We start from the raw sequence: 23,605 nt of genomic DNA, 5'->3' as shown, positions 1-23,605 counted from the left end.
ACCTTGGCGATGGCTGAGAGAAAGTACGCCCAAATCGAGAAGGAAGGACTGGTGGTGATATTTGCAGTAAAAAAATTTCACCAGTATCTGTACGGGTGGAAATTCACCATAGTGACTGACCATAAGCTGTTATTAGGGTTGTTTTTTAAAAAAAAAGACCAATCCATACCCCCGATTGCACCAGCTAGAATCCAACCCTAGGCGTTGCTACTGGCGGCGTATAGATACGTTCTGGAGCACAGACCGGGGACGTAATTAGCAAATGCAGATGCTTTGAGCAGACTTCCCCTCCCAGACACGCCGCCGCTAATACCGAAAGTAGAGGAGACAGTAATGACTCTAAATTTTTTGGACACCCTACCAGTGAACGCTCCACATATTTGGTTGTGGACGCAAAAAGACCCAGTTTTAGCCAAGATGAAGCATTTACTGCTAACAGGGGAGCTGGAGAGACCAGTGGAGCCCCAGATGCACCCATACTGGAGCAGGAGGGACCAAATAATCTTAGAAGACTGTATCCTATTATGGGGAGCCCGGGTAATAGTCCCAGCTCCGGGCCATCGGGCAATCTTAGCCAATTTACATCATGGACACCCAGGGGTGTCTAAAATGAAGATGCTAGCTCAAAGCTACGTTTGGTGGCCAGGATTGGACACAGACATAGCAGCCTTGGTACGTCGGTGCCAGGAGTGCCAACAAGGGCAAAGAGTGCCACCAGCTGCGCCATTGCACCCGTGGGAATGGCCAGGCAGACCGTGCACCCGCCTGCATATTGACCACACCGGCCCTTTCATGGGCTCAAATGTTTTTGGTGATAGTGGACGCCCACTCCAAATGGTTGGACGTCCACTGGGTAAACGTGGCAAGCACAGCATCAACAATTGAAAAGCTCAGGGCCTCGTTTGCAACACAGACTTCCGGAGGTATTGGTGTCGGACAACAGAAAGGCATTCATAAGTTGGGAATTTGGAAAATTCCTAAAGGGAAACGGAGTCTGCCACATCAAAACGGCCCCTTACCATCTAGCATCCAATGGCCTGGCAGAGAGTGGTCCAGACACTCAAAGCAGGACTCCAGAAGCAGCCGGCAGCGTCAATGGACACAAAGCTCTCCCGCTGGCTGTTTGACTACAGGACCACACCGCATTCCAGAACGGGCATACCGCCAGCTGAACTCTTAATGGGAAGGCGGCTGCGAACGAGGCTGAGTCTCCTTTTTCCCAAATTTAACAGGGAAAGTGGAGAAACAGGAGGTCCAACACTGGGCATGATAATAGTCGGCAGCAGAGACATTTCCAGGTGGGGACACCGGTTTGAGTCAAGAATTATGGGAATGGACCAACGTGGATCAAAGGCACGGTAGAGTCCCAAACAGGGCCCATATCCTATGAAGTTTCGATAGGAGGTAAGGTGCTGAAGAAACACCTAGACCAAATGAGGGCAGCGGAACCACACCTGGAGGCAGGCGAAGCAAGACCGCCTCCAGCTGGGATAGCCCAGACGGAAAAGATACCCACACCCCAGCCCCGAACAATTTCTCCAGACCCCGTCGTCCGAGTCGGAGATGGACACGTTCGACAAGGCCGCCGCGACACCTCTCCCCGAGGAGGAGGACGAACAACTTCCAAGGAGGTCGTCAAGGAAAAGACTGGCACCTATAAGGTACACCCCTCCCACGTCGGAGAACGACCCGGCGGACGACACAGAGGTGACAGACCCAGACAGGAGGAGCAGGAAGAAGCTCAGGAATGCCTGCTGGCAGGAATTCCTCGGACCTTGGGGGGGGGGAGGGGTGTAATAACCTTTGGTTGGCCAATTGGAGTATGAGCTCCCTCAATGATAGCTCATTTGAGGGGGCCCATATAAGCACCTGTGTAGGCTTTGTGAGGCAGTCTTAAGTTGACTGGAATGCTAGCAGCACTGTTTGGAGCCGCTCTTTGTATATAATTATTGCAAATAAATACTGGTGTAGTGACTGAACCCCTGCCTCCTGTGGATTATTACATTACCTTTAAAAAGGGTGCTCCTAATCTACCTGCCAGGACTAGCTCTCTCTCGTCACCCATTATTGGTCGCTCCCCCGCCAACCGCTCTGGCTACAGCAGGTGCTGGAACTGTTCGTCAAAGAGAGTCTGAGCAAGAAGAAGAGTAAAAATGGTACAACTGGGCAAAGTGAATTCCATGGTTCTCTCGAGCAACATTAGAGGCCTTGTTACAAGTGGTGGATAGGAGAAGTGAGGCCATTCTGGGTAAGGAGGTCTGCCAGGCAGACGGTGATTGGGATTTACCGACCACCCTGCCACGTGTTTTTCGGCGGTGGAGGTGGTCCTTCAGTGGATCTACTGATCCCGGAGTTGTCAATGGGATTTCCTGTTGACTGCACCCCTCGTTGCAGGGAAACCCGTGCGCCGTCGTGGGACCGGAATTTCCAGCTGGCGTGAACAGCTGGTAATTCCCATCCTGAGAATACAGTGGGAGCAGAAAAACACTTGTGATCAAGGTCAGTGACTGCATCTTCAAATGCCCAATCCTTACAAAGAACCAGTAACCTCACACACCTGCTCTATTCGCCATCTCCGCTTCACGCTCCTGCCAATATTCTCTATCCATCTTCATCATACTTCAAATTCATATCTTCTCTTCATCCTCACAAATATAACACTGCTACCAACCTCACACTTCTATCTCTCCCAGCTATTGAACAATGACAGCCACATTGTTTAAATACATTGCACCACACTCACTAACACACACATCTCCTTTGAAGGGAGCCGTGGTACATGACCCGTGCACAGCAGGTAACTGGTGAGACAGGCTCAACTACATGTCCTCATTCACTATATATCTGCCAACAGAGCTGGCTCATCTGTGTTTTGACCCCAAATAATTTAAAACAAAAATTTATGTTCTTGAGTAATTGCTTCTTATAAGATTTAAGATTTTTAGAATTGAGGCCTAACTGCCAGGGAGCTGATCTCTGATATTGATTAATAGGAGCCTCATTGTTACTCACCAATTTTGTTTTATTTGTTCACTAGGAAACAATCAAATGTAACACTGTGGCGTGTATCTTGGTCTTTTGGCAGATGACTGAGTGTGAGCCTGAAGTGCACATATCACTGACTCCCTTCCCCACCTTTCAAAGACACATAATGAAGAGTTTTCCGCCCAATTAGCGGCTGCCCAATGGGATGCCAGGCAACAACGTACAAGACGGGTAGACCGAGCACCCAATCAGGTCTCCAGGGCAGGACGCAGGTGTACAGAGGGGTCAGGTTGGGAACTGGAAGTCTGGAATGGTCACCTGTTTAAAGGCACCCTGGCACCGGTCGGTGGCAGCTACACAAGAATTAATGGCCGAATTCCTGTTTAGACCAAGAAGACTTGTAAATCCATTGGGCTATTGGAGTAGCAGCAGGTAAGAGCTTGTTATTAAATTTAATGAGTATTGTGACAGCAGTATCTATTCAGGACGCTTGCCAGAGAGGATTCATTTAAACACATCTGTCTCATCCCCCTTATGAATGATAGGTTTTACATAAAATACCTTTAACTCTCTGTCTCTTCATGGCTGTAAAGGCCACCATATGGTACAGAGAACAGTAGGACTAGCTGTTGGACTAAGGACCACCTCAGTTTGATGATGACTCCTTTTAAGTCCTCCTCCAGGCTGTGAGAGATCAGCGGCAAGTCTTTATGCCTGTTGACAGGAAGAGGAGGTCTCCCAGCCACCAGAGCAGCCTGGATGTAGGTCAGAGTTGGTGAGCAGCCTTTGGGTCGTCCACAGAACAGGGCAGCAATGTGGTGAAAAGCTGAATGATCTCATTCTGCCAGACTGAGTGTGTAACTATTTTGCAGATTAACTTCAATGGAAAGGTGTGATGTATGTCAAGTATGTGGTGATCGTGCCCTGGCAAGTACACAAGATAGCAAGAAGTAGACATGCCACTCTTTATGACAACATGGGGGATTCCGGGGTGTGGGGGGAGGTGGTTTATAGGTTTTGGTTAACAAGGATCATTGAGAATTGTTGGCTGCTGGTAATGGAGATGTCAAGAACAAAACTCAAAGCCTCAATTTTGATGGCTTTCGACTTTGGAGATTTGCAGAATTGGGAAAAGAAAGAGTTCTCAATGTTGAAGGTGCTGAGTTCTAAACCCTGGTTAGCAGCTCTCAATGGTGTCTGTGTTATTGGGAAGTGTTTCTCTGTGAAATCATCACAGATGATGATGATGATGCCCTTCATAATCCTTTGTTTGTTTCCCCCACAGGTAAAATATCAGCAGCTGCAGCCACTTGCCCCAAGGAATCAATGCGAACCTCTGAGGAGAAGAAGGAAGAAGTCTCAGAGGGTGCAGCATCGCATCCTTCCTCCTCACTTAGCTCCACGCACAAATACACAAAACTTTATGGGAATGCAAGAGGTGGATCTAAGGAATCCACACTGGTGAGAGCATACCACAGTCACCAAACCAGGCATCGGAGACTGAGATAGAGCACTCTGGCACTTGGAGTGTTGGAGATGATCTATCTGCTGAGCCCCAGGCTAATGACGAAACACTGGAATCATCCTTCAAATGGTAAATGCTGGACATACGGCATAATGTAAGTGGAGACATGGCAAAGTTTCCAGAGGTTGTGTGCACTGGCATGGACAATGGAGAAGTCCATCCAGACAGTGAGCACTGAGATTAGCCTCTCCTCAGAATGGGGGGCTTCCTCCATTGAGAGACTGGTGACTGTTAGGGAGGGAGTTTGGCCCTCCACAACAGCACTGTGGATGAACCTGCACCTCAAGGACTGCAGAGATTCAGGAAGGCAACGCACCACCACTTCTGAAGGGCAACTAGGGATAGGCAATAAATGCTGGCCTAACCAGCGACGCCTATATCCCATAAATGTTTTTAAAAAGCTAATCAGGCACTGGCTAATGCATTGTGACTTACACCTTGTACCTGAGCTCCAGTACCCAGAACGAAGGAAATAGAGGGACCGGCACCTGAGATCACAGCCAGGCCTTGGTTCTTCTCAGGAAATCAGGGAGGGCCAAATGGTGGCAGATGGGCATTTGCTGTTACCATCATGGGGCTCCTCACAGGGCACTTCTGATGGAGACAGTCACGCCACTGCCCCTCTGCCATTACCACAACTGCTTCAGAGTGTCATGGCAGCAGAGGAGCTTCCTGCCAGTGTGCAGGAGACTCCCACCACGCCAGGGTTCTCATGGCCTCCGGCGAACAGAGGACGTCCTTGAAGGTCATCCCAGGCAAAGGGTATAAGGGTCAGCAGCCTGACTCCAGCGTAGTTGACCAGAGGGAAAGCACTACACCCAGAACCTGGAAAAGATTGAAGCAAAAATCTATTAGTCACACAGGTTCACAAGGGTGTTTGCTTACTTTTGTTAGGTCTGAGATTTCTTTTGTCAATAAATAACTGTTCTTTGCAATTGAGGCTCTGTCCACCGTTATATTTGTGATGCGCTGGTTTTGATTTGGATGGACCGGGAAGGGATTTTGTGCTCATGTGGGTCCCTCTGATCAACCTCATTTTGTACATCTACATTAACACATGCACAGAAGATCCTGATGTTGAGGAGCGAGAGATACGAAGAGAAGGTGAATACAGCTAAAATGGCCTAGTGAATCAAATCAAAGATTGCTAGTTAAATCTGCACATTATTCACAAATCCCTGGTCTCCGTGGCATCTAAAGTATCCTATGCATCAGCTTGTGCAGCTGGCTAGTGTGGCTCATCCCCCTCCTCATCAGACTCCTTGTCAGAGGATGGAGCTCACTCCATTAGATACTCCTTTGCCAGGGCTTCCCATCTGTGGAGTGCTAGGTTGAGCAAGGGGAGGCAAATCACATCCATCAGTGAGACTTGGACAGGAGAGTATTTAAGAGCACTACCTAACCAGTCCAAAGATTTGGCATTGGAGCTATGTCATCTTTTGCCTTTATAATCTATTCACCGTACAATGCGTCTGCATACCTGCTGCTGTTCTCTCCCCTCCACGGGCCCTTGCTCAGTAACAGGCTCCAAAACTTCCTGAACCACAGGGCCCACCTACTCTTATCCTCCTCCTCCTCCTTACTATGGGGGAGCCTACTCTGGAATGGATAATGCCCACTGGGACACTTATTTCAGGGTCCAATACTGGGGTGCAGAAAATTCTCTATCTCCAGGTGCCCTTCCTTGATCTTCCAGTGAAGGCTCAAAATGATTATTAAAGCAACCAGCAACACTAGCAAACTCACCCAACTTCTCCAGACGACTCCTCTGTTAAAGTAAACCATTAACCATTGGCAGAACTTTTATCTACATTTACAACACATCCTTACATCTAACGTAACTCCCTCCAAACGTTTTCCCATGGACCTTCTGGAAAATGGCATGGATAACATAAAATCTTAGTCTATTGGCCTGTTAGCAAGGTTAATAGCTGGTTAATCAGTGTTTTAAAACAGGTGGGTGGGCTGCCAATTTCACCGCTCATTCAACTTCTATATTACTCAAGGTCGGAGTAACGATGTTGGGATAGCAACCTGATGTCAGCACGCCAGACTAAGTAAGCGTGTGAGAGATTGGTAGGCAACAGTCCCAATTTCCTAGCATAAAATTCACCCTTTAACTTGGTAATATTTTCAAGTCATGATTCATTTATAATCTGGAAACATGACATCCATCAATTTAATTCCATATAATATTGTAATATTTTGTTAAATCAGTTTAAATGTTTGATTTGAAGGAAGAAGATGAGGAATGACTACTTTAAGAATCTTTCTCTCCCTTTCTAGATCCTTCCCATCCCATGTTTCCTTCTCCAGTATTGTTTTACTCCTTGTTCCCACTATCTTCACCTTACCAGCTGCCATTGATGTAGCTATTACACCTTCTGGAATGTCTTCTCTTAACAAATGTTCCTTGTTACTGCTGCCTGCTTTCCAAAACTTCTTCAAGCCTTTTCCTTCATCCAATTTTTCCCCTTCCTCCTTTTCTCCGTCCTATTCAGTGTTCGTTCTGGAATCATACATTACAGACAATGTCCCAGACACCACCATTACCAGCCCTGGGTATATTCTGTCCCACCCATAGGACAGACCCAGCAGAGATGGCTGCACAGTAGTATACATTTGGGAGGGAGTTGCCCTGGAAGTCTTCAATGTACTCCGGACCCCATGAAGTCTCATGGCATCAGCTCAAATACCGGCAAGGAAACCTCCTGCTGATTAGCACATAATGCTCCCCCCCCCACCCCCCCAAGCTGATGAATCAGTACTCCTTCATGTTGAACACCACTTGGAAAAGGACTGAGGGTGGCAAAGGCACAGAATGTACTCTGGGTGAAGGACTTCAATGTCAATCACCAAGAGTGGCTTCATACACCACTACTGATCAAGCTGGCTGGATCCTAAAGGACATAGCTGCTAGACTGGGTCTGCAACAGGTGTTTAGAGAATCAACAAGAGGGAAAAACACTCGACCTCATCCTCACAAATCTGCCTGCCACAGCTGCATCTGTCCACAAAAGTATTGTTAGAAGTGACCACTGCACAGTCCTTTGGAGACAAATTCCTGTCTTCATATTGAGGATATGCTTTATCGTCTTATGTGGCACTACCATCTTGCTAAATGGGATAGATTTCAAACAGACCTAGCAAATCAAGACTGAACAACCATGAGGCATTGTGGGTCATCATCAGCAGCAGAATTGTATTCAACCATAATCTGTAACCCCACTCTACCATTACCACCAATCCAGGGATCAACCCTGGCTCAATGAAGAGTGTAGGAGAACATGCCAGGAGCAGCACCAGATATACATAGAAATGAGGTGTCAACCTGGTGAAGCTAAAACACAGGATTACTTGCATGCCAAACAGCTTCAGCAGCAAGTGATAGACAGGGCTAAGCGATCCCACAATCAATGGATCAGATATAAGCTCTGAAGTCCTGCCACATCCAGCCGTGAATATTGGTGAACAATTGAACAACTCACTAGAGGAGGAGGCTCCACAAATATCTCCATCCTCAGTGATGTAGGAGCCCAGCACATCTGTGCAAAAGGTAAGCCAGAGGCAACAATCTTCAGCCAGAAGTGCCAAGTGGTTGATCCATTTTGGCCTCTGCTAGAGGTCTCCAGCATCACAGATGCCAGTCTTCAGTCAATTCAATTCCTTCCATGTGATATCAAGAAACGGCTGAAGGCACCGGATATTGCAAAGGCTATGGGCCCTGACAAAGTTCTAGCAATAGTCCTGAGACATGTGTTTCAGAACTTGCCGTGCCACTAGCCAAGCTTTTCCTGTACAGCTACAACACTGGCATCTACCCAGCAATGTGGAAAACTGTCCCAAGTATGCCCTGTACACACAAAGCAGGACAATCCAACCTGGCTACTTATCATCCCATTAGTCTATTCTCGACCATCAGTTAAGTGATGGAAGGGTTCATTAACAGAGCTATCAAGGGCACTTGCTTCGCAATAATCTACTCTGACCCTGAGTTTGGGTTCTGCCAGGGCCACTCAACTCCTGATCTCATTACAGCCTTGGGTCAAACATGAACAAAAGAGCTGAACTTCAGCGGTGAGGTGGGAGTGACTGCTCGATATCTAGGGATTCAAGAGCCCTAGCAAAACTAGAGTCAATGGGAATCAGGGCTAAAACACTCCATTAGTTGGAGTTATACCGAGTACAAAAGAATATGGTTGTTGGAGGTCAGTCATCTTAGCACCAGAGCATCACTGCAGCAGTTCCTCAGAGTACTATCCTAGGCCCAACTTTCTTCAGTTTCCTCATCAGTGACCTCCCTTCTATTATAAGCTCAGAAGTGGGAATGTTTGCAGATGACTGCACAATGTTCAGCATCATTTGCAACTCCTTGACACTAAAGCAGTGCGCGCCCATATGCGGCAAGACCTGAACAATATCCAGGTTTGGGCTGACAAGTGGCAAATAACATTTGCACCAAGTGCTAGGCAATGACCATCTCCAGCAAGAGAGAATCTAACCAACACCCTTTGACATTCAATGGCATTACTATTGTCACTTAATCTCCTAAAATCACCATCCTGGGAGTTATCATTGACCAGAAACTCAACAGGACTAGCCATATAAATATTGTGGCGACAAAAGCAGGTCAGAGACTATGAATCCTGTGGCTAGCAACTCATGTCCTGACTCCCTAAAGTCTGTACACCGCCTAAAAGGTACAAGTCAGGAGTGTGATAGAACAATTTACCCTTGTCTGGTTGAGCGCAGCTCCAACAATTCTCAAGAAGCTCAACACCATCCAGGACTAAGCAGCACGCCTGATCAGCACCCAATCCACCACCTTAAACATTCACTCCCTCTCTTAATCAGGCAGTGGCAGCAGTGTGTACCATCTAGAAGATGCACTGCATCAGCTCACTAAGGCTCCTTCAACAGCACCTTCCAAACCCTAGGGAAATTAGGAATGGGCAATGAATGATGGCCTAACCAGTGAAGCTCACGTCTCTTGAATTTTTTTAAAATTTGTTCATCAGTCTTGAGAGCATTGTTATGTCTTTCTGTACGTGAGCTGCACTATAAATATGTGATTTATTCATACACAATCAAGTAACTAGCCTATCTGGTAAACACTGAGGCACCAAACAAAGGAAAAATAGTCTCAGGGTAAGTCATCATGAATTACTTGCTTATTTATCTCTTCAGTCACTGATGACAATGACTTTGGCAAAGGCCTGGAAGCAGGTAGACTTTCCTCTTTTGTGACATTCAGTTTGGAGTTTGGAAGATATAAAGAATAGAGGCAATTGCAAATGAAATCATTAACTTTAGAATTAAAAGTTTACAGTCAAGTGGCCAGTTCGCCGAAATGAAACAAAACCAGTTTAGTCGAGCATGAAGGCTGTTCACACCAAGTTGTAGAAGAAAATAAAGCGCTATTTACAATAACTATTATTTACACGGCATGAAAATTCCCAGCCAGGTCTCTCCTCCCTGTCGATACCCAAACTGGCCGACGTTATACAGAAGTTTAGCTCGAGGGTTTTAGGGATCCCCGTACCCTTTAACAGGAGAGCAAAGCTCACGGGGAGTTTAATCATTGCCACATGGTAAGTCCGGTCTGGGCTATGACAACAAGCTGTCCAAGAAACAAATGAGAACTTGTGTAAAACTGACAAAGTCTATATTGAATACATATGTGCACTGTGAGCCATCTGTGTAGTCCACTTTAATTCGATTGAATGAAAAATTATACTGCTGTGGAATGGAATTAGAAATTCCAATATAGGTTTCTTGAAGTTTGCAAAATGAAACAAATGAAAATGTAAAAAGAAAAAAGAAATCGAAAGTGAATCCTTCTCTAGATTAACTTCCATCCAACCAATACATTAACTTTCATGTATTTTTCATCAAATAAAACCCTTACACAAGCATACTCATTGAATTGGAAAACAGCAAGGCCTGAATGGGTCAGTCTGTTGCCCCACAATAACAAAACAAAACCTCACAGGACAAGTCATCCAGTCTTTTCCCAATGCACCTCATCAATTTCTTATTAAAAGCAGAAGGTTTATTACTCCAACATTATCATTACTCTATATTGTGGGATCAGGTCATTACCACCAAATCATGTACAGTACCTCAAATCATTACGACACCCTTAGAACTGAGGTTATGCGGATTTCAGGTATTGCCGGATTTGGGGTTGGGCAGTTCGGGACACAGGCATTTTGGGTCAGGCTAGGTCAGGTACAGTCAAGAGTCACTTGGATAGCGGGAAATAGTGGCGCAAGAAGCCGTGAAACCAGTAACTAGTCTGGAGCTATATTGAGCCAATGCAGTGCCTAGTCAAATTGTCTAAGCAGTAATTTTAAAAAAATTTTACTCAATTAAAATTGTCTGGTTTTCGGACACTGCCAGTTTTCATATAATTCGATTTGAGGTACCCTGTCTGAAATAAGCAATGTTTAGGCTGCAGTTAGGCTTTTATGTTCGGTTTTAGACATGTTCACCCTTTTACTCATTGCTCCATGAGAATGACTTTTTGTTTATCGTTTTAAAAACACCTACCTTTTGGTGGCAGTTTCCCGATGGCTGCTTAAGAATTCTGAGCAGAGCAGGCTCAGCTCCTGGTCAGATAAATAAAGGGTAACTATTTCTACCTGTTGATGAGATGATATCTACAGGAGGTGAATGATTTCAGATCATCACCTAAAGGACATGAGGGAAATTTATTTTCCCAAAAGGCTATTGGAACGTAAAATGCTCCCATCAGAAACAATGGGGGAAGGAAAAGCTGTGCTCGATTTTATAGGAGACTTGAATAACGATTAGATAAAGAAAAATTTAAAAGGTCAGAGGACTGGGACTAAGTGGATAGCTCCGTCAGAGAGCAAGCACAAAATCTATGAATAGTCTTCTGTACTGTTCAATTTTAAGCTTCCATGACATTAAATATATGGAGACAGAGAAAATGAGACAGAAAAAAAACAGGAATTCGTAGAGTGGGAGACAGACAGAAGAGAGGGAAGACAAAGGAAAATGAATAACCCTACAGGAAGAGGGGCCAGAAAGAGGAAGACAGATACAAAAATAGAAAATGAATGAATCACAACTTTATAGAGAACATGAAGGATCGTTATTTGATGAGGAAATGTGAGATAGACAAATATTTATTTCTAATTGTCTGTGCGCATGACATGGGAAATCAATTAGTGTATATTACCAGTAACAAAAATGCTTCGGATTGGCTAGCTTTCTATTATCACATCAGGTAATGAATGTTTACAACTTGCAATTTAATTTTTCTTGAACTAACAGCAAGACCAGATAATATTGCCAGTGACTGTTATTGATTTTGAAAACTACTGCATTAACCTGGGGAAAATGCTTTGGAGATTCCTCTCTATCTTCATTTTCAGTAATCTAGAAGATTATGGTTGATGAGCCTGAATTTCGTTTTGAATAACACACCATTGGCATCTGCTCCTGTACCTAGATAAAATGATTTTATTTACTACCTTGCAGTCTTACTGTTAGGAATGAAGATGAGGAGCGAGCACGAAGAATGTCTCAGGAAGCTAGAGGAGAAAGCCTGCCAAATTGTGAAGAAAGGTACACTATTCTTTAACCAATTTCTTCTTGCACGGAAAGTAGTCTTTGTTCTATGCTCAGTACTATTGAAACATTATGAAACAAAAATAGGCGTATTTTTACACCACACTGCAAATATTTATGATTCTGACTCTGATACCCAAAGTCTATGTTGTAGCCCTGAGACTGGAGCTTCAACCAAACATGGTGGATAGAATTTAACTTTTGATGCCGACAGAAAATGGATGGTAGAAGATCAATGGCCTGTTAGATACCCGCCAGATATTCTTCTCCATTGGTTTCAAGAAGAATTTTAAAAATGTACCCAGTTTTGCTGTAATGAGAACAGATAATGTAAACAATATACAGTGCCTGAAAGAAAAAATGTAGGTAATGTTTTCAGTACGATCTATCATCAGAATTTAGTTTTCAGCCATTGTGTTTCTTTGCATGTCATTGTGTCTTCTCTATGCTGCCACAATCCTTCTCATTTAACAGCATCAAAGTTACTTGAATATTTTACAGTCATTCATTTATCAAACGGATAACAATTCAGAGGAACATGCATACCTTCCTCAATTAACTTCCCATTTGTTTTAATACCAGCAGCATACCAATGATTGCACTATTTATTATTTTGCTAACTATGCTCAACAAGAGGTGGTCTGGTGGCACAGTGATTAGCACTGCTGCATCACGGCACCGAGGACTGGGGTTCGATCCTGGTCCCGAGGACCCGGGTTCGATCCCGGTCCCGGGTCACTGTTCGTGTGGAGTTTGCACATTCTCCCCCTGTCTGGATGGGTCTCACCCTCACAATTCAAAAATGTGCAGGGTAGGTGGACTGACCATGCTAAATTGCCCCTTAATTGGAAAAATTTTTAAAAAGAGCTCTTCTCCTCAACTACCCTCAGCAAGTTTAAATTGGTAGTCGTCAAGCTAGTGGATTCAGAGATGAGATTTTAATGGCTGTGTCAAACTAAATACGCCTGCACTGAAAGAATCTGTGATAAGAACAGCATTACGGACACATTTTTACTTTCAATGATGACAGAATTGGGCTGCTTCCCATAACACACTCCTGATTTTCCTTTGCCATCTGTTTATGTCATCATTAAAAATGAAAATTGATCCCATTGATTTAAATGAAAAGAAACATGGGGTAGATTTAGAATGTGAAGATAATCCCCAGTCGACCATTTTCCCAATCAACCATTTTCTGAGCCTACTAAAAGTTAGAATCAGTCTTTGGAGCTCCCAAATGCGGCTGAACTGTAATTAGTGGTATAATGAGTGACCAAGTACTGAGAATTTTATGTCGCATTTTATGTGCATGTATTTCAATAGCGAGGTAAAGATTAAAGGATTGATTTTAACTTTTGGCAGAGGTGAATCATGGGTGGTAGCAAAAATTTTCCCCAGCATACATTTTGCCTTGGTTTCCTTTCCAATGTGAAAAATCAGCCAGAGTTCATACCGAATGGTAGATACATAGAATCATAGAAGTAGAATCATAGAAGTTTACAGCATGGAAACAGGCCCTTCGGCCCAACCAGTCCATGCCGCCCAGTTTTTACCATTAAGCTAGTCCCAGTTGCCCGCACTTGGCCCATAACCCTCTATACCCATCTTACCCATGTAACTATCTAAATGCTTTTTAAAAGACACAATTGTACCCACCTCTACCACTACCTCTGGCAGCACATTCCAGACACTCACTACCCTCTGAGTGAAGAAATTGCCCCTCTGGGCCCTTCTGAATCTCTCCCCTCTCACCTTAAACCTATGCCCTCTAGTTTTAGACTCCCCTACCTTTGGGAAAAGATGTTGACTATCTACCTTATCTATGCCCCTCATTATTTTATAGACCTCTATAAGATCACCCCTAAGCCTCCTACGCTCCAGGGAAAAAAGTCCCAGTCTATCCAGCCTCTCCTTATAACTCAAACCATCAAGTCCCGGTAGCATCCTAGTAAATCTTTTCTGCACTCTTTCTAGTTTAATAATATCCTTTCTATAATAGGGTGACCAGAACTGCACACAGTATTCCAAGTGTGGCCGTACCAATGTCTTGTACAACTTCAACAAGATGTCCCAACTCCTGTATTCAATGTTCTGACCAATGAAACCAAGCATGCCGAATGCCTTCTTCACCACCCTGTCCACCTGCGACTCCACCTTCAAGGAGCTATGAATCTGTACTCCTAGATCTCTTTGTTCTTTAACTCTCCCCAATGCCATACCATTAACTGAGTAGGTCCTGGCCTGATTCGATCTGCCAAAATGCATCACCTCACATTTATCTAAATTAAACTCCATCTGCCATTCGTCGGCCCACTGGCCTAATTGATCAAGATCCCGTTGCAATCCTAGATAACCTTCTTCACTATCCATTGTGCCACCAATCTTGGTGTCATCTGCAAACTTACTAACCATGCCTCCTAAATTCTCATCCAAATCTTTAATATAAATCACAAATAACAGTGGACCCAGCACCGATCCCTGAGGCACACCACTGGTCACAGGCCTCCAGTTTGAAAAACAACCCTCTACAACCACCCTCTGCCTTCTGTCGTCCAGCCAATTTTGAATCCAATTGGCAACCTCACCCTGGATCCCGTGAGCTTTAACCTTCTGCAACAATCTACCATGCGGTACCTTGTCAAAGGCTTTGCTAAAGTCCATGTAGACAACGTCTGCTGCACTGCCCTCATCTACCTTCTTGGTCACCCCCTCAAAAAACTCAATCAAATTTGTGAGACATGATTTTCCACGCACAAAGCCATGCTGACTGCCCCGAATCAGTCCTTGCCTCTCTAAATGCTTGTAGATCCTGTCTCTCAGAATACCTTCTAGCAACTTACCTACTACAGACGTTAGGCTCACCGGTCTGTAGTTCCCAGGCTTTTCCCTGCTGCCCTTCTTAAACAAGGGCACAACATTCGCTACTCTCCAATTTTCAGGCACCCCACCTGTGGCTGCCGATGATTCAAATATCTCTGTTAGGGGACCCGCAATTTCCTCCCTAGCCTCCCACAACATCCTGGGATACATTTCATCAGGTCCCGGGAATTTATCTACCTTGATGCGCTTTAAGACTTCCAGCACCTCCTCCTCTGTAATATGCATACTTCTCAAGACATCACTATTTATTTCCCTTAGTTTCCTAACATCCATGCCTTTCTCCATCGTGAATACCGATGAGAAATATTCATTCAGGATCTCACCCAACTCTTGTGGCTCTGCACATAGATGTCCTTGTTGATCCTTAATAGGCCCTACTCTGTCCCTAGTTACTCTTTTTCCCTTTATGTATCTGTAGAAGCTCTTTGGATTCTCCTTTGCATTATTTGCCAAAGCAATTTCATGTCCCCTTTTTGCCCTCCTGATTTCCCTCTTAACTCTATTTCGACAATCTCTATACTCTTTAAGGGATCCACTTGATCCCAGTTGTTTATGTACGTCATATGCCTCCTTCTTCTTTTTGACCAGAGTCTCAATATCTCGAGTCATCCAGGGTTCCCTACTTCTACCAGCCTTGCCCTTCACTCTAAAGGGAATGTGCTTACCCTGAACCCTGGTTAACACATTTTTAAAAGCCTCCCATTTACCAGCTGTCCCTTTGCCTGCCAACAGTCTCCCCCAATCTACCTCTGAAAGTTCCTGTCTGATACCATCAAAATTGGCCTTGCCCCAATTAAGAATTTTAACTCTTGGGCCAGACCTATCATTCTCCATAGCTATCTTAAAACTAATGTTGTAATGGTCACTTGTCCCAAAGTGATCCCTCACTAACACTTCTGTCACTTGCCCTTCCTTATTTCCCAAGACGAGGTCAAGTTTTGCCCCCTCTCTAGTCGGTCCATCCACATACTGAATGAGAAATTCCTCCTGAATACACTCAACAAATTTCCCTCCACCCAAGCCCCTAATGCTATGGCTGTCCCAGTCAATGTTGGGAAAGTTAAAGTCCCCAACTATTACCACCCTATTTTTCTTGCAGCTATCTGTAATCTCCTGACATATTTGCTCCTCAATTTCCCGCTGACTATTTGGGGGCCTGTAGTACAGTCCTATCAAGGTGATCTCTCCCTTCTTATTTTTCAGTTCCACCCATATAGACTCAGTGGGCGAACCCTCGGATATATCCCCTCTAAGTACTGCCGTGATGTTCTCCCTAATCAAAAACGCCACTCCCCCTCCTCTCTTACCTCCTGTTCTATCCTTTCTATAGCATCTGTACTCCGGAACATTGAGCTGCTAGTCCTGCCCCTCCCTTAGCCATGTTTCAGTCATAGCTATAATATCCCAGTCCCATGTGCCCATCCATGCCCTGAGTTCATCCGCTTTGCCCGTCAGGCCCCTTGCATTGAAATAAATGCAGTTTAATGTAGACTTTCCTTGCTCTCTGCCCTGCTTTCTCTGGTCACGCTTTACACACTCTCCCTTCCTGCCTTTTGTTTCCGTCCCCACTGACTTCCTACATCGGTTCCTATCCCCCTGCCACATTAGTTTAAACCCTCCCCAACTGCACTAGCAAACACACCCCCGAGAACATTGGTTCCGGTCCCACTCAGATGCAGACCGTCCGATTTGTACAGGTCCCACCTCCCCCAGAACCGGTCCCAATGTCCCAGGAATTTAAAACCCTCCCTCCTGCACCATCTCTCAAGCCACGTATTCATCCTAGCTATCCTGTCATTCCTACTCTGACTATCACGTGGCACTGGTAGCAATCCTGAGATTACTACCTTTGAGGTCCTACTTTTTAGTTCAACTCTTAACTCCCTAAATTCAGCTTGTAGGACCTCATCCCGTTTTTTGCATATATCGTTGGTGCCTATATGCACCATGACAGCTGGCTGTTCACCCTCTCCCTCCAGAATGCTCTGCAGCCGCTCCGAGACATCCTTGACCCTTGCACCAGGGAGGCAACATACCAACCTGGATTCTCGTTTGCGTCCGCAGAAACGCCTGTCTATTCCCCTTACAATTGAATCCCCTATCACTATAGCTCTGCCACTCTTTTTCCCGCCCTTCTGTGCAGCAGAGCCAGCCATGGTGCCATGAACCTGGCTGCTGCCACCTTCCCCTGGTGAGCCATCTCCCCCAACAGTTTCCAAAACAGTAAATCTGTTTTGGAGGGAGATGACCGCAGGGGATCCCTGCACTGCCTTCCTACTCTTCCTCTGTCTGTTGGTCACCCATTCCCTATCTGCCTCAGTAATTTTAATCTGCGGTGTGACCAACTCACTGAATGTGCTATCCACAACTTCCTCAGCATCGCGGATGCTCCAAAGTGAGTCCATCTGCAGCTCCAGAGCCGTCAAGCGGTCTAACAGGAGCTGCAGTTGGACACACGTTTTGCAGATGAAGGAGTCAGGGACACCAGAAGGGTCCCTGAATTGCCACATCTCACAAGAGGAGCATGACATGGGTCTGAGCTCTCCTGCCATGACTTAAACCTGAAGTTAAATTTGAACTACACTACACAGCTAAGAGAAAGTCAAAGAGAGAAAAGATTAAAAAATCACTTACCAGTCACAAGCCAATCACTTACCTGCTGGCTGTGATGTAATTGCTCCCGAGACTCCCTCACAGGTCTGCTTCTCTGCACCTCCTTGAGATGAGCACCAAATTCCCTTAACCAGTTAATTAATTTACTTAATCAATTGTTTTTTTTGGGGGGGGGAAACTCAACCCCAAACGCCAAACTCCAAAAAAACACAGCCGTCACTCACCTCTTACCCGAACTCAGCCTTACCCAAACTCAGATACACTCTGTTTGCTTCCAGCACTCCCTTTCTAAAGGCACTCAGCCAAACCTTTTGTATCCAATTGAATTAGATTCAATTCAATTCAATTCCCACCTCGATTCAAATTCCCAAACTCACTCTTTGCTGTGTCTCACTCCTGGCTCTGTCTTCTCTCTGGCTCACTGGGAGAACTCACTCTGACCATTCATGACCATTCATTTCCTGTTGGTACTGAAAGGTAAAATCAATGCACGACTGTGTTAATTGGGTTTGAAGAATGGCACAGTCTAATCAGTGAAAATTCCTAATAACACATGATATGAAATATTATTTTTAATTATTACTAAAGCGTTACCATGGCAAAGTCTTGTGTAAAACACTTGTTGGTAGAACTTTTTAACTCAGTCAAAACTACTGATTTATTTCCTGTGGACTAAGTTATTTACTCTGAGAAAATGTATTTACTTTTTACTAACTTCCTCAATAAAACTTCTATTCAGATACACAAGTTTATTTAATTGATGTTCTAGGGGAAACCGTTGTTTCCAGGACATCACTGAACAACCAATAAGGCATTAGATTAATGGGATACTGTGTTCAGGATATTGAAGTTTTGAAACATTTTAGTGAGGTACATTCCTGTATATTATTGACCTAGATCTAAGAGAGATAAGGAGAATTATTCAATTATCCTTTTACATTCTACTCCGCAAATATATTCAAGCTACATACACAATAGGATTCCACCCCTAATGGTATCATTAGTTTTACTTTAACCCAAGTTAACAAACTTTTTCCTTAACCAATGCTGATGAATAGGCTTGTGGGAAAGTAAACATATAGAAGTGTGGAACGGTACATGTAGAGATCATTTTTTTTTCCTTTCACTTTCCAATTCTGAAAATATTCTGTGGGATTAGCAAGAAATCTATGGCAATCGGTATCCTGACATGGATTGTCCTAAATCAGCTATGCTGAAGGAAGAACATGGAATTTAACTATGCTTTTTGCAAATTTATAAAATCACACAAGTTTTATTTGGTTTGTATTTAATAAGACAGCAACTTCTGGAAGCATGAAAAATTTGACATTGTTCATTACACATTTAAAAAGTACTAAGTGAGGGTGGCACAGTGGTTAGCCCTGCTGCCTACGGCATTGAGGACCCGGGTTCGAATCCTGGCCCCGGGTCATTGTCTGTGTGGAGTTTGCACATTCTCCCCGTTTCTGCGTGGGATTCACCCCCACAACCCAAGATGTGCAGCTTAGGTCGATTGGCCACACTAAATTGCCCTTTATTTGGAAAAAAAATAATTGGGTAATCTAAATTTCTTTTTTAAATTATAAAGTGAATTTTAGTGCTTCCACTGTACTAAACATAAATCAGGCAGGTGAGTTTCTTCAATAATGTAGAGTTTTGCAGTGTATAATAGCGACTTACAATAGCCCAGTTTGCAAAAGGTCGCTTTAAGTGTCTTCGGGAAATATTTAATTTCCGCCACAGTGATTCATAATTGCCTGAAATAAAACATTGTTGATATGAAGCATTTCAGTATTGGTTTGTAGAAATTTAGAAGAATGGAATGAGAAAAGAGAATATGCCATAAGTGATAGAAATTAACTGGATTGGAAGGATTTAAACTCAAAATTCTATTATCTGCTACCAGGGACCGAAAACAAATGGGTTGTTTTGATTCAATTTCATTTAGCCCATATTAGGTAGAGTTTGATTTCAAGTTATGCAAGTCAGTTATCACTCTCTTCTGATTTCTGGCCATCCCAAGGAAGGATTTAAGGAAAAGAAAGAGGTTGGTTCTATTATAACTGAAAAAACAGGTAACTATTACACCTAAAAGTGAATAATTGTTTTTGTAAAAAGAATCTCCTGGCCACACCATATAGTTAATCATCTGCATACTAGAGGATATTTGCACTACTAGGGAAAACTATAACCCGAGGCCACAGCCTCAGACTGAAGGGATAATCCTTTAAAACTGAGATGAGGAGGAATTTCTTCAGCCTGAGGGTGTTGAATGTGTGGAACTCGTTGCAGCAGAAGGCTGTGGAGGCCATATAACTGAGTGTGTTTAAGAAAGAGATAGATAAGTTCTTGATTAATAAGGGGTTCAGGGGTTATGGGGAGAAGGCAGGAGAATGGGGATGAGAAACATATCAGCCATGATTTAATGGTGGAGCAGACTCGATGGGCTGAGTGGCCGAATTCTGCTCCCATGTCTTATGGTGTGAATTGCTGGAAAGAGAAAGATGTCACCTGTGTTTAAAGCCCTTAGATCTTTGAGCTGCAAGACAGTCATTCATTTCCCTCACTGGGCTATGATTGACAGCTTCCACACACCCACAGATGCCAGTCTTGCTTCATTCATCTTTCTTCATGCTTGGGTAACTCTGAAGTGTTCTAACCACCATGTTTACAAACATCAACCACTTCAAAGAAAGCTAAGTGCATTCCAATCATCCCCTTCACACTTGCGTGATTTTGAAGTGCTCAGCTGGAAATTAACAGCATTTAACTCTTTTAACTCTCAGGGACTTGGGTGAGAAGAGATTGGAAAAGGGAAGAAAGTCAAGATAGGAATAAATCAATTCATTGGGGCAGGAACAGAATGAAGCAATAGGTCTACAAGGGCAGTCATGCTTATAGATCTTGGGAAGAAGGGAAAAGCTGGTAACATTTCAAAGCGGACGGGTAAGTGCCAGAAATGGCGCCACTGTCATGATGCCAAATTCTACAGCCCCCCCCCAACCACCACCATCTTGCTATTTCACATCTTGCCATCGTGGATTTAGGACTCAAAACCCTTGAAGTGCTATTTCTACATGCATAGAAAGGAATATTATCATAAGGTTAATGAATTCTCTTACATTTCCTGTCCTGCAGTGGGAGAATATGTGTCATTAGTCACTGACTTCTGTTGGTCTCTTCTTGTCTTCATTCTTGCCCTCTGTTTCTCCATTACACAGAGGCCTTTATCTTCTGCCAGTCTCCATGTGGGAGTACTTGCACATGTTCACCAGAAACCTGTGTCTGCATCAAATATTTCAGATATTGTATGAAACATAATAGCAAAGGTTATTAGCAAGACTTCCCTTGATAATGTCAACAACACTAAATTGCTGTTAGCTGCACACTATACCCTACCTCCAACAACTCTCAGTCTAAGGCATTTTCAATGCCTGAAGCTCACTCACATTATCCAGATACGCATCAGCTCAGAAATTAAAACAAGATCAGCACTTATCACATCAGCTGAATGAAAATTCCTCTTCTCCTAACTCTGTACTGTAAGGATTCTATGTTTATATTCTATGTTGGTGGGGGTAGTGCTTTCAATAAGTATTTAAGCTGATGTTCATCCAGTTTTGAAGCTACAGCTAAAAGTGCAGCATTGCCAGGATGATTTGATTCCGTTTATTAAAATCAAGCTCAAAAATAATTTAGAACCACTTTGAAAAATGGGTCCTTAATATCTTACACTTATTCCTAGAAATACAAGCAAAGACAAACTATCCCTGGCACTGCCTGGGCACTGCCCCTGTCACTGCCCCCTGGCACTGCCCTGGAAAATCCCACTCTCAGAGTCCAAATATATGTCTATCTCAGCCTTGAATCTATTCAACTTAGCAGCCACAGGTCTCTGGTCTAGAGAATTCCAAAGGTTTACAGGCCTTTTGAGTGAAGAGATTTCTCCTCGTCTCATTCCAAAATGGTCATCCCCTTATCTCGAGGCTTCAGCCAAGGGAAACAAACTCTCAGCATCTACCCTTTGAAGCCCTTTCAGAATCTTCTAGGTTTCATTGAGATCACCTCTCATTCCTCTAAACTCCAGAGATTATATAGACCATTCTACTCAATGGGGTGAATTTTCCAGCCCCGTCCGCCACAGGTATCATAGCGGGTGGGGTGGAAAATTTTGCAGACCATTTCAAGACCCGGTGACCTCGGGTGGGAATTTTTGGTCTCCAGCTGCGCACAACCAGAAAATCCTGCCCAATTTCTCCTATCGGACAACTCTCTCTTTCCAGGAATCAATCTAGTGAAACTTCAACACACCATCCCTCAGGCAAGTATATCTTTCCTTTGGTATGGAGACTAAAGCTGTATAAAGTACTCCAGGTGTAGTCTCACCAAAACCAATTTCCAATACAGTGCTAGGTTTTACTTTAAATTCTCATTACCTCAAGCTTTAGCAGTAGCTTTTTGTGCAGTACTTTGATCAAAGGCGTTCAGAAATGTAGTGATCTCTGTATGTGCATGTACATAAGGGGTTAATGTGTAATCAGTAGCACCAGATGATCACTAGAGGGCAGTACCAACAGGGGTATAAAAGCAACCTCATTGTGCCTCTCTCCCTCTCTTTTGGATGTACTGTGACCAGAGCAGGAGTATAGGTTAGCTCAGATGGTTAGTGTAGTTAAACACAGTAGTATTTAGATCTAGTTAACCTTTCTACTAGTATTGATATTAAAGTAAAGAACTCATGCAATTATTGTTATAATTACTCAATAAACCTTTTGTTACTACTGGATGGCAGTAGTATGGCAGGGGGGTGGGCACGGGAGCAATAGGTCAGAAGGTGAGAGCATTGAGGGAGAACTAGGGAATAGGGACAGTGTGGCTCTGAGGCAGAGCAGATGGGGAGAAGTTGCTGAACACAGCGGGTCTGGTGGCCTGAAGTGCATATGTTTTAATGCAAGGAGCATTACGGGTAAGGCAGATGAACTTAGAGCTTGGATTACTACTTGGAACTATGATGTTGTTGCCATTACAGAGACCTGGTTGAGGGAAGGGCAGGATTGGCAGCTAAACGTTCCAGGATTTAGATGTTTCAGGCGGGATAGAGGGGGATGTAAAAGGGGAGGCGGAGTTGCGCTACTGGTTCGGGAGAATATCACAGCTGTACTGCGAGAGGACACCTCAGAGGGCAGTGAGGCTATATGGGTAGAGATCAGGAATAAGAAGGGTGCAGTCACAATGTTGGGGGTTTACTACAGGCCTCCCAACAGCCAGCGGGAGATAGAGGAGCAGAGAGGTAGACAGATTTTGGAAAAGAGTAAAAACAACAGGGTTGTGGTGATGGGAGACTTCAACTTCCCCAATATTGACTGGGACTCACTTAGTGCCAGGGGCTTAGATGGGGCGGAGTTTGTAAGGAGCATCCAGGAGGGCTTCTTAAAACAATATGTAGACAGTCCAACTAGGGAAGGGGCGGTACTGGACCTGGTATTGGGGAATGAGCCCGGCCAGGTGGTAGATGTTTCAGTAGGGGAGCATTTCGGTAACAGTGACCACAATTCAGTAAGTTTTAAAGTACTGGTGGACAAGGATAAGAGTGGTCCGAGGATGAATGTGCTAAATTGGGGGAAGGCTAATTATAACAATATTAGGCGGGAACTGAAGAACATAGATTGGGGGCGGATGTTTGAGGGCAAATCAACATCTGACATGTGGGAGGCTTTCAAGTGGCAGTTGAAAGGAATACAGGACCGGCATGTTCCTGTGAGGAAGAAAGATAAATACGGCAATTTTCGGGAACCTTGGATGACGAGTGATATTGTAGGCCTCGTCAAAAAGAAAAAGGAGGTATTTGTCAGGGCTAAAAGGCTGGGAACAGACGAAGCCTGCGTGGAATATAAGGAAAGTAGGAAGGAACTTAAGCAAGGAGTCAGGAGGGCTAGAAGGGGTCACGAAAAGTCATTGGCAAATAGGGTTAAGGAAAATCCCAAGGCTTTTTACACGTACATA

General features: G+C 44.2%; 1 protein-coding gene across 5 annotated transcripts in view; it reads left to right on the top strand.

Moving 5' to 3' along the window:
• The window catches only part of rgs20 (regulator of G protein signaling 20), a 369,345-nt gene that overhangs the window by 312,437 nt on the left and 33,303 nt on the right, over positions 1-23,605 (top strand). For 4 of the 5 annotated variants that reach the window (XM_072467764.1, XM_072467766.1, XM_072467767.1 and 1 more), the window contains exon 3: positions 12,020-12,106. In XM_072467764.1, the coding sequence (XP_072323865.1) occupies positions 12,020-12,106 (87 nt within the window). The remainder of the gene's footprint in view (positions 1-12,019; positions 12,107-23,605) is intronic. The other variant, XM_072467765.1, reaches the window with a different exon arrangement.

The sequence above is a fragment of the Scyliorhinus torazame genome, chromosome 11, assembly GCF_047496885.1.
Source record: "Scyliorhinus torazame isolate Kashiwa2021f chromosome 11, sScyTor2.1, whole genome shotgun sequence".
In the NCBI taxonomy this organism is placed as follows: domain Eukaryota; kingdom Metazoa; phylum Chordata; class Chondrichthyes; order Carcharhiniformes; family Scyliorhinidae; genus Scyliorhinus; species Scyliorhinus torazame.
Note: the sequence above shows the minus strand (reverse complement) of the source record. Positions and strands in the feature narration are given on the sequence as shown.